The 12,229-nt window shown below is 22.4% G+C and overlaps 1 protein-coding gene across 2 annotated transcripts in view; it reads left to right on the top strand.

The window, feature by feature from the left end:
* LOC117180768 (BRCA2-interacting transcriptional repressor EMSY) overlaps positions 1–12,229 on the top strand; it is a 61,605-nt gene that overhangs the window by 30,243 nt on the left and 19,133 nt on the right. For both annotated transcript variants that reach the window (XM_033373266.1, XM_033373267.1), the window contains exons 6-9: positions 269–493; positions 5,152–5,304; positions 5,398–5,543; positions 10,085–10,207. In XM_033373266.1, the coding sequence (XP_033229157.1) occupies positions 269–493; positions 5,152–5,304; positions 5,398–5,543; positions 10,085–10,207 (647 nt within the window). The remainder of the gene's footprint in view (positions 1–268; positions 494–5,151; positions 5,305–5,397; positions 5,544–10,084; positions 10,208–12,229) is intronic.

Here is a 12,229-nt window from a genome sequence, read left to right on the forward strand (position 1 = left end):
TTTACTTACAAAAAAAGTTCTTAGGTTCAAAAAAACATTCAGTGAACTGAAAAACTGTGGTCGGTAATATAGGTATTTAGCTGTGTCACATGCCCTTAAGCTGATAAACTAAAAAAACTTTAATTAATCACAAAATAAAAATATAAAAACGAAATAATCCACAAAATTGTTTGTTGTTGTGGATATTTTTGTACAGAATACGGTTACGTAATTTATGGGTAGTCCGTCTTCGGCAAGAGAATATTTAAATTAAAGTTATTATTTTTAGATCCCTGTAAAAATGCAAGTAATATTACAACCGCTCAAACAAATCAGTATATTAGTGAATCGATCCCTACTGTAAAAAGTAAAGTTAATGTCTCATCTTCGCCAGTGAAAGCTGCAGTAGTAAGTCAAAAACGAATTTCTGTAACTATGCCTTCTAGTTCTACGCATCCTACAACCAGTGACAAACAATCAGAATTAAAAACTGCACAAATGAACAGTGATGAAGGTAAGAAACTTAATTTTTTTTCGCATTTCTTGCTGTAGTGCACATAATTTTTTATATTTTTCATTTCCAGACTTCACCGGCTCTTTCCGGTTTCCCCTAAAAGTCTCCTTGTTTATTTTTGATTACTGAATCTTCCCTTTTTATAGAATTTTCCCTAAATGTCCCCTAATTTGTATCAATATTCCCTAAAAGATGAGATTAAAAAAAAAACACCCGAATAATAATAGTTAAATTAATTTTACTATTAATAGTTCAGATTTCATTTAAAAAGATGTATTTTCAACAAATTACATAAATTTTCAATGAAACAATTGAATTTTTTAACTAGAAAAGATCAATTTTTAACTAAAAGTGGAATAATTAAATTTTTATTTTAAAAAATTAATTTTTAATTGAAAGTAAACTAATTTGCTACAAAAAAAATTGATTTTTTTCCCAATTTTTTTAATTTTCAAGCAAACAGATGAATTCTATAACAAAAAAGTTGAATTTGCAACCTGAAAGTACTAATTTAGGGTGGCCGCATTGACAGTGCATTTTTTTAATGGGAATTTTACAAATTTGTAAAAGAAAAATCTGTTCACGTTCAATTTCAACAGTTTTTAAATAATTAGTTGAATTGTTATGTTGTTTAATTATGCTATTATTTAGCTTATAATGCGTAATTCAAAATTTTTGTATATTAAAATTTTCCATTAAAAATTTTGATTTGAACGATTTCAATTTGAAAGTCTTAGACATTAAACAAATGTGAACGTGTGACTGAAAGTTTATAAACTATTTTCAACTCAAAAAAAGTGCATAATAATATATTCTTAATTAAAGGATTTTTTTAAATTAAAAATATTTAGCAATATTTGAATTTTTATTTAGGATAAGTAAATTGAAACCAAATATTTAAAAGGAAAGAATCATTAACTGAATTGTTTGATATAGAAAGCCTGTTGTGTTTGAAAAATGCTTAGTTTGTAATTTAAATGTTTAAATTTTGATGTATAATTTACAAATGAACATTTGTAGAAAAAATTTGAGTAATTTTAAGAGATATTTTGGAGTTTTAAACAAAAAAACTTCTCATGCAAATTTTAGAAAGTTTTCTTAAAATCTTCTAGAATCTTTTTTGAAAATTTTGTTTAAATCTTTGAAAAACTGTTTACATATTCTCTTGAAATAATTTTTCAAAACGAAAAATTATTTTTAATTTTCCTATTAATCATAAAAAAATGTTTTTATTCTTTTGAATTCTTTCACAATTCTTGAAAAGAATATAATTTTTTTGTTTAAAATCTGCGAAAATTTACATTTTGTTTTATATTAGGCTATCATTTCAAGTTTTACATTAAGTTTTAGTATTTTCAAAACTTCTATATATATCTTAAAATTACTCAAATTTCGCTTACAAATAATAAATGTTCAGTTGTTATTTATACATCCAAATTGTAAAGAAATTTTCTACAATATGCAGGATTTTCTGAAAATTGTAGAAAAAATTCAATTAATTTTTACAGATATTTAGAAGTTCTGAAAAAATGTCTAAAATAATTTTAAATTTAAAACAAATTTAAAACAACTTCTAGATTTCTCAAAATTTGGAAATAAAATTTTGAAGCTTTCCAAGGATGCTTAAACTATTTAAAAAGAAAATAATTGAATTTCTAATTTAAGAAGTGTTCAGTTAAAAAATTTTCAATTTTTCAATATTTAATGTTTTTAGATTAAAATTCCTTAAAATTATATAATTTTGAAATTTTAAAAGTTCATTTATTACATTTTTAATTTATAGCATTGAAAATGATAACATGGATTTATTTATTTATATATTGAAAAATCTTAGTATCTTTAATTTTGTACGCTTAAATTATTGAGCATTTGAATCAAACATTTTTAAATTAAAAACATTTAAATTTAAATTTTAAAAGTTCAAGATTTAACCGTTCCACTTTGAGTGCTTTCATTTGCAGCTTAGTTTTTATTACCTCAAGTGGAATTTTTTTTAGCTTTAGTGTTCCATTTTTTTAATTTCATTGACCGTGAAAAATGTTTGCGAGTCGGGAAAAACCCGGGAATTTATTTCGTCGATTAAAAATTAAAATAATTTTAATTTGAAATTAAAAAGGGTTGAATATAATAATAATATACATTTTCAACAAAATACATCAATTTTTAACGAAATAGTTGAATTTTCAACAAAATACTTGAGACATCGACTAAAACCGGTTTAATTTTTAATCACACAGTTGCAATTTTAAACAAAAAATAGATTTTCTTTCAAAAAAGACGAATTGTTAATAAAACAACAACATATTTTCCACAAAATAGTTTAATTATATACCAGAAAAAATGAATGTAACAAAAGAAAACAAAAAATAATTTAAAAAAAACATCAATTTTTAACGGAATAGTTTAATTTTCAACAAATTAAATAAATTCTCAATTAAACAGTTTGAACAATGGATGTGATGTTATTCCAAATTTAATTTTGTTTGTTTCTAAACATGTTTAACTTAAACTGTAGAAATTTTAAACTACAAGAATATAATTTTTAACAAAAAATTAAGTAGTTAAATTTTGGTCAATGAGAATTAATTATCAATTTTTAAAAACGAATATTCTATAAAATAGTTGCATTTTGTACTAAATTGTTGAATTTTCAATCACAGTTGAATTTGCTACCAAATTGTTGCATTTTTCAACCTAAACAGTTTTTTTTTTACAAAGCTGTTGAATTTTCAACGAAAAATGTAATAGTTAATTTAATGTAAACAACCGTTGTATTTAAAAAAGAAGGACGAATTTTTCTCAAGAAAATACTTCTATCCTCAAATAAATTAGATTAATTTTCCACCAAACAGTTGTATTTTCAACTAAGGAATTGGTTTTCTAACAAAAAATAATATTTTTTTTAATGCGTTTAAATTTTCAACCAAATAGTTACATTTTCTACCAAATTGTTTAATTTTCGAGGCGTAAATACAAACTTTTCACAAAAGTGTTGAATTTTCTACCCGAAAATGTACATTTTCAACACAAAAGTTCATTTTCAACTGAAAAAGATTAGTTTTTAACCAAACAGTGGCATTTTTAACTAAAAAAATTATGTTTCTACAGAAAGAAATACATTTTGAAATCAAAACGACCCACTTTCAATAAAATATTTGAATTTGAATATTCGATTGTTTTTAAAATTCCTTTTTTTGTACAAATTTGCTTTTTATTGATATATAAACTATGAAATTTTTTGTTCGGAATCTTTTTATGTTAAAAATTCAACTATTATGTTAAACATTTAATTAATTCTTGGAAAATTCAAGTCTTGTTAAAAATCCATTTTTTATAGAAGAGAAGACATTTTTTGTTTAACATCAATTAAAACTCCTTTTTATCGTTTGAAATTAATTTTATTACTGAAAATTTAACTTTTCCAATTTTTTAATATTGATCTTTTTTAGTTGAAAATTTTGTTTTTTTTATGAAAAAATATTTTTCTTGTTTTGAAATTTCATTTTTGTTGGGTGAAAATGTATCAGTTTCGTGGAAAATTAATTTTGTTTGCTAAAAATTCATATTTTTTGTTTGAAAATTCCATTTATTTAGAAAAAATTCGTCTTTTGACTTGAAGGTTTTAATTTAATATTTTGGCGTTGAAAAGATAACTAAATTCTTTTCTGGGAGAAAATTCAACTATTAAAATTTTTTTAAAATAAAAATTCATTTGTTTTAAGAGAAATTTAATATTTTTTGGATAAAAATGCAACTGTTTGTATGAAAATTCAACAATTTTATTGAAAAGTTATACTTTTTGGTTGAAAATGCTGCCGTTTTGTTGAAAATTTAACTTTTTCGTCGAAAATTTAATTTTCTATTTTTTTATTTAAAATTTTTGTTTTGAAAAGAGATCCGAAATATTATGTGGGTAAAAATAAACTATTTAAAAAAAATTAAATAACACATTTGTCTATTGTAAGAGAAATTTCTTCTTTTTTGGATAAAAATGGAACTGTTTGCTTGAAAATTTAAAAATCTTTTTAAAAATCATAGTCTTGGTTGAAAATTCTTCCGTTTTGTTACAAATTTAACTATTTCGTAGGAAATTTATTTATTTTTTTAAATTCAAATTTTGCAGTTAAAAAATAAACTGAAATATTTTCTGGATGAAAGTGCAATCTAAAAAAAAATTTTGTCGTTTTTTATTGAAAATTCATCTCGTTTAGTACAGATTTCATCTTTCTTCGATAAAATAAAAAATGTAACTATTTGGTAGAGAATTCAGCTATTTTGTTAAAAATTCATACTTTTTTTGATAAAAAATTCGTCGTTTTGGTTTGAAAATTAAATTTTTTTCGTAGAAACTTGTTTTTTGTCAAAAAAAATCACATTTTGATTTCAAAATGTCAACTGGAATTTTTTTTGGTTGGAATTAATTAATTTATTTGAAGATTTTTTTTTAATTTGCCCTAAAATATTATTTAGGAACAACTGTGTAGCTTGAATTTCAAAAGTCGCCGATTTAAATAATAATTTTAAGCAAAGAATTCAAAAACAGTCTTCAGAATTATTCATTAATAATTGGACAGTTTTAATTTTGAAGCTACTAAACTGTATTTGAATTAATTTTCGTATCTACAGTTTTGGTTCAAATGCCATTTTTAAAATTTCAGGTTCAAAAGTAGTCCCCGTGACGAACCACGTTCCTAAAATTGATATTTCTAGATCTGAGGACGCAAGTACAAGTAAACCCTGCGTGAAAAAAATCGAGGCAGTAGTGCAGACTTGTGCCAATACAAATCCGACGGAGAAACCAGCGATATCCAGTAATTATGATGAATTTTACAATTAAAAATATTCTTTTTTTTTTACCTTTTTTTTTTTTTGAACATAATTGAGAAGAGAATTAATTTTTACAGATATCGCTACTCGGCTGACGAGTGAGTGTCCTGAAAGTACCACCTCCAGTGGTCCAGGACCACCTTCCGTAAAATCCTCTTCGCCGAATTTAACATGTAAAACACTGCCACCCGTAAAACCTAACAATCATCCTCCTGTAAAAATGGTTAATTTCTCTTTTAATAGTACTTCATTTGTAACCGACAAGGGAGATCGGAAATTTTTAGTATTTTTTAAATATTTTTATTGCAGCAATATGCAATTTTGTGCGGTTTTCGAGAAAATCTACTTTAAATCCTGAGGTAGCGTAGGCAGTAGTTGCGTGTTCGATTCTCGCTGCTTAAACGTTTTTTTATTTGATTTTTTACTTAGTGAAATTTATTTAAAATTGAAGTTCCTTCAATAATCTTCTAGAATTATGCAAAGAACAATCTTTTTAATAACTTTTGCAATGAAAAACGGATTTTTCCGCTACTTTATCGTGTTTTTCGCAAATTTATTTTTATATAAATATTATTTATTATTTTTATAATTCTTTCCGGTTATATTTAAAATTAGAAGTATGAAATATTTACTTTCTAGAACAGAATATGTGGATTTTTCAAGTTTTTTGCATGTAAATCAGGGACCGTACTATTAATTTATGTAATTTTTTGCAAATTTGCAAAAACTTTCTCCTGAAGATTATCTTTTTAGTTATAAATTTTATTATTTTGTTGAAAATTAAAAAATTTTTTAAACTAGTTTTTTTTTTGTTTAAAAATTCAAATCTTTTCGTCAAGCAGTAACCTTTTAATTAAAATTCATATTTTTTGGCGATAAATCAACTGAAATATATTTTGGATGAAAGTTATATTTTCTGAAAATTTGTCTTTTTGATTTAAAAAATCTTTTGTTTTAGTTGAAATATTGAATTTTTTTTATAAGAATGCAACTGTTTTGTTGAAAATTCAACTATTGAACTGGAACCTTCTTTGTATGAAAATTTAACTATTTTTTTAAGGTTTTTTTTTTCAATTTATCTGTTTTAGAAGAAATTGATCTTTTTTGAATAAAAATACAAATGTTCGGTTGAAAATTCAACTCTTTTTAAAAAATTTTTTTTTATTTTTATTTTTAAATTCAAATGCTTAAGCAGAAATTACATCTTTAATATTCTGTTTAATACTTGTTTTAATTTAATATTTGGGCGTTTAAAAGAGATATGAAATATTTTGTGGATAAAAATTCAATATTTTTTAAAAATTTGGTTTTTATTAAAAATTCATCGGTTTTAGGAGAAATTTCATATCTTTTATGGATAAAAATGCAACTGTTTGGTTGGCAATTAAACTATTTTTTTTTAAGTCATACTTTTTGTTTGAGAATTCTACTGTTTTGTTGAAAAGTTAACTATTTCGTAGAAAATTTACTTTTTGTTTTAATTTAATATTTCGGCGTTGAAAAGAGAACTATTCTATTTTCTCGAAGAAAATTCAACTGTTTGAAAATTAAAAAAATTAAACTTATTTGTTTTAACAGAAAATTCAACCGCTTGTTTCAAAATTCAACAATATTGTTTAAAAGTCATATCTTTTGGTAGGAAATTCTGCTGTTTTGTACAAAAATTGAACTATTTCGTAAAAAAGTTAATTTTTGTTCAAAATTCATATTTTGGTGTTGAAAAATGAACTGAAATATTTTCTGGATGAAAGTTCAACTTAAAAAAAAAATGTTGTTTTTTATTGAAAATTCATCTCGTTTTGTACAGATTTCATCTTTCTTCGATAAAATAAAAAATGTAACTGTTAGGTAGAGAATTCAACTATTTTGTTAAAAATTCATACTTTTTGGATAAAAAAATCGTCGTTTTGGTTTGAAAATTCATTTTTTTTTCGTAGAAACTTGTTTTTTGTTAAAAAATTCACATTTTGATGTCAAAATGTCAACTGGAATCTTTTTTGGATAAAAATTCCATTATTCTTTTTAATTTTTTCCCAGAAAAATTAATCAATTTTAAGAAAAATTTCACCCTTTTTTGGATAAAAATGCAACTATTTCGTAGAAAATTCAACAATTTTTTTTAAGTCATCCTGTTTGCTTCAAAATTCGTCTTATTGGATTGAAAATTCATTGTTTTTCGTAAAAATATTTTTATTTCGTACATTGATCGTAAAAAGTCAACTGAAATATTTTTGAACAGAAAATTCGACAATTTTTGTTTAAATTTATCTTTTTTAACTTGAAAATTCATCTGTTGTAGAAATATCTTTTTTTTAATGAAAATGCAACTTTTTGCTTAAAAATTATACTTGGCTTGAGTATTTAACTATTTTTCTTTTAAATATTTGGTTGAATCACTTTTTAAACAAATTATTTTTTCTTTAAAGATATATATTTCTAGTGGAAAAATCATCTCTCTGGCTTAAACTTTTACTATTTTGTTTAAAAAAACAATCTTTTTTAATTAATATTTTAATTACTTGGGTAAAAGTAAAACTACATTGTTTAAAATTTATTTTTTTATTGAAGACTTATGTCTGGTTGAAAATATAACTGTTTAGTAGAAGACTTTTTGTTTTTTGCTCCTAAATATTAATTTTATTATTATTAATATTATTAATATTAATTATTTACTGAAAAATCATATTTTTTGTTTGAAAATTCAAGTTTTGTAGAAAAAAATCGTCGTTTGGTTTAAAGGTTCAACAATTTAGATAAACTCTTATTTGTTTCTTGGCTGAAAATTCTTTATTTGTTAAAAATTCGACTTTTTGTCTTTAAAATTCCTTTTTTTGTGCAACTTGTTTTTTTTTGGTTTTTTTTTTTTAAAGCATAAACTATGACACTTTTTTGTTCGGAATTTATCTTTTTAGGTTAAAAATTCATCTATTATGTTAAAAATTTAATTATTTCCTTGAAACTTCAATTATTTTGTTAAAAATCCATTTTTTATAGAAGATAAGATATTTTTTGTTTAAAATAAATTTAAAAATTTTTTTTTTTGCTTGAAATTAAATTTATAATTAAAAATGGAACTTTTCCATTTTTCCATATTGATCTTTTCTAGTTGAAAATTCATTTCTTTGGCTGAAACTTTTACGATTTTGTTAAAATAAATATTTTAAAATTAATAATTTAACTACTTGGGTAAAAATAAAACTACATTCTTAAAAATTTATTTTTTTGATTAAAGGCTTATGTCTGTTTGAAAATTTAACTGTTTAGTAGAAGTCTTTTTGTTTTTTGCTTCTAAATATTAATTTTATAACTGAAAATGTAATCTTTCCATTTATTTAATATAGATCTATTTTATTTGAAAATTCTCCTTTTTTGGTAAAAAAAAGAATAATTTTCTTGGTTTGAAATTTCATTCTTGTTGGGGAAAAATATATAATTTTTTGGTGGAAAATTAATTATTTGCTGAAAAATCATATTTTTTACTTGGAAATTGAAGTTTTTTAGAAAAAAAATCGTCGTTTGGCTTGAAGGTTCAACGATTTAGATAAACTTTTATTTATTTCTTGAGTGCAAAATCTTTATTTGTTAAAAATTCGTCTTTGGTTTTAAAATTCCTTTTTTTGTACAAATTGAATTTTTTTTATTTAAGTATAAACTATGACATTTTATGTTGGGAATTTATCTTTTTAGATTGAAAATCGAACTATTATGTTAAAAATTTAATTATTTCTTTGAAAATTCAAGTATTTTGTTAAAAAGCCATTTTTTATAAAAGAGAAGACATTTTTTATTTAAAATATGTTAAACATCCTTTTTTTTGGCTTGAAATTAATTTTATTACTGAAAATATAACTTTTCCATTTTTTTAATATTCATCTTTATTAGTTAAAAATTATATTTTTTTTATAAAAAAAAATAATTTTCTGGGTTTGAGATTTCATTTTTATTGGGTAAAAATGTATCAGTTTCACGGAAAATTAATTTTGTTGCTGAGCATTCATATTTTTTGTTTGAAAATTCAATTTGTTTGGAAAATTTTTTTTTTTATTTATAGAAGAGAAGACACTTTTTTATTCACAATAAATTAAAAATGCTTTTTTTGGCCTTGAAAATTATTATGTTAAAATTTTAATTATTTTGTTGAAAATTCAAGTATTTGTAAAAAATCCAATTTTTATAGAAAAGAAGACATTTTTTAAAAATAAATTAATTCATTTGAAAATTTTAAATTTGTATCTGAAATACTGATTTATTCCGTTTATAAAAGATTCTATGTTAAAATTATGGCTTGATTAAAATTCTGAGATTTGTTAAATTATTGAAATTTAAAATTAAAATTAAAAGAATGAAATTGTTAAATTTAAATTTAAAATAAAATTTTGAAAATGAAGTTCTCGACCACCCTGTCTAATTCTACTAGCAATAATTAGCAAAAAATTTATAACATGATAAAGTTTAAAAAAAAAAAGGTTTTCCGTGAAAGAAAGCATTTAAAAAAAATTATTATTCGCATAATTTAAAAATATTATTGAAGGAATTTATATTTAAAAACATTTTAATAAATAAAAAATAAAATAAAAAGTGTAAGCAGCGATAATTGAAGACACTATATGGCATATTGCTACTTTGGCAAATGAATACTCACGTATCAGCTTTCATTAGAAACATTATGAACCGAAATTAAAATTGACAATTACCGGCCTCCCCTTATAAAATGCATTTTATTCTAATGATGTCAAACTAATGGAAATAACATTTATTTTGCAGACCTCTTTGATTTCGAAAGCCACAACCTTAAACTCGCAACCTAATGCGAGATTCGGGAGTAAAAGAAATTTTATTGTTCTTCAAAAAGGCATGAAGGAGGTGAAACTTTCTCACGGGGGAAAGGTAATTTTATTATTAAATATTTATTTATTTATTATTACTTAAAATTTATTTATTTTTTGATTTAATATTTAGTAGTATTCCTTAGGGACCATCTATAAATTATGTTATCGATTCGGGGGGGGGGGGGGGCAAAAATGAAGATTTGTAATTGATAAAAAATGCTACTATTTAGTTGAAAATTGAACTAATTTGTTAAAAATTCAACACTTTGGTTGGAAATTTTAATATTTTGTTGAAGATTCATTTCATTTTTGGTCGAAAATTCGTTGTTTTTTTTTTAACCGAAAATTTAATTACATTTTTGGATGTAAATTGATATTTTTAATTAAAAACGTATTCTTTCTAGTGAGAAAGTTTAAATACTGGATTGAAAATTCATATAATATGTTGAAAATTTTTCTTTTTTACTAGAAAATTAATCTATTTGGTTGAAAATTCAACTACTGGGATGAAAGTTGAACTACTTTGTTAAAGATTCATTATTGTCGTTCAAAGTTAATCACTTTGGTTGGAAATTTAAATATTTTTTTGAACATTCGTTTCATTTTTTGTTGATTTTTTTTTAAACTGAAAATGTAATTACATTTTTGGTTGTAAATTGATATTTTTAATTGGAAATTTATTCATTCTAGTTAAAATTTTAAATACTGGATTGAAAATTCATATATAAGGTTGAAAATTTGTCTTTTTTTGTTAAAAAATTAATCTTTTTGTTCAAGAAAACATATTTTTGGTTAGAAATTCAATTACTGGGTTGAAAGTTGATCTGCTTTGTTAAAAATTCATTATTTCAATTCATTTTTTTCATTTTTGGTCAAAAATCCGTTGCTGTTTTTTTACCGAAAATTTAATTGCTTTTTTAGTTGTCTTTTTTTCTAGAAAATTAATCTGTTTGTTTAAAAAATCGTCCTTTTGGTTGAAAATTCAACTACTTGTTTGAAAGTTGAACTATTTTGTTCAAAATTCATTATTGTCGTTAAAAATTAATCACTTTGGTTGGAAATTTAAATATTTTTTTGAGCATTCGTTTCATTTTTTGTTAATTTTTTTTTAACTGAAAATGTAATTTTGGTATGAAAATGTAACATTTTTGGTTGTAAATTGATATTCTACATTGGAAATTTATTCATTCTAGTCAAACTTTTAAATAAGAATTGAAAATTCATATATAAGGTTGAAAATTTGTCTTTTTGTTTTTTTTAATTAATCTTTTTGTTGAAAAAAACATCTTTTTGGTTAGAAATTTAATTACTGGGTTGAAAGTTGATCTGCTTTGTTAAAAATTCATTATTTCAATTAATTTTTTCATTTTTGGTCAAAAAATCCGTTATTGTTTTTTTTACCGAAAATTTAATTGCTTTTTAGTTGTCTTTTTTGCTAGAAAATTAATCTTTTTGTTTAAAAAATCGTCCTTTTGGTTGCAAATTCAACTACTTGTTTGAAAGTTGAACTGTTTTGTTCAAAATTCATTATTGTCGTTCAAATTTAATCACTTAGGGTTGAAAATTTTACTATTTTATTGAACATTTATTTCATTTTTTGTTGAATTTTTAAAAAAATAAAAATGTAATTAAATTTTCGGTTGTAAATTCATATTTTTAATTGAAATTTCTTCACTCTAGTTAAAAGTTTAAATACTGGATTGAAAATTCATATAATATTTTGAAAATTGGTATTTTTTGCTAAAAAATTAATCTTGTTGGATAAAAAAACTCTCTTTTTCGTTGAAAATTCAACTAGTTGGTTCAAAATTGTACTAATCGTTGGAAATTCATTTTTTTATTTGTTGAGAATTCATCTTATTTCGTTTCTGGTTGAAAAAATATTTTTTTATCTGATGATTGATCGTTTCTAGTTAAAAACCGTAATATTTGGTTAAAAATTTATGTGTTATGTAGAAACCCCCTCTTTTTTGGTATAAAATGATATTTTTTGTGGAAACTTCATCATTTTTGTTTAAAAATATAAATTTTTCTTAATTCATGTATTATATTTAAAAATCGTTTGTTGTTTTTTTTTTTT

Source organism: Belonocnema kinseyi, chromosome 9, assembly GCF_010883055.1.
Source record: "Belonocnema kinseyi isolate 2016_QV_RU_SX_M_011 chromosome 9, B_treatae_v1, whole genome shotgun sequence".
Lineage (NCBI taxonomy): Eukaryota > Metazoa > Arthropoda > Insecta > Hymenoptera > Cynipidae > Belonocnema > Belonocnema kinseyi.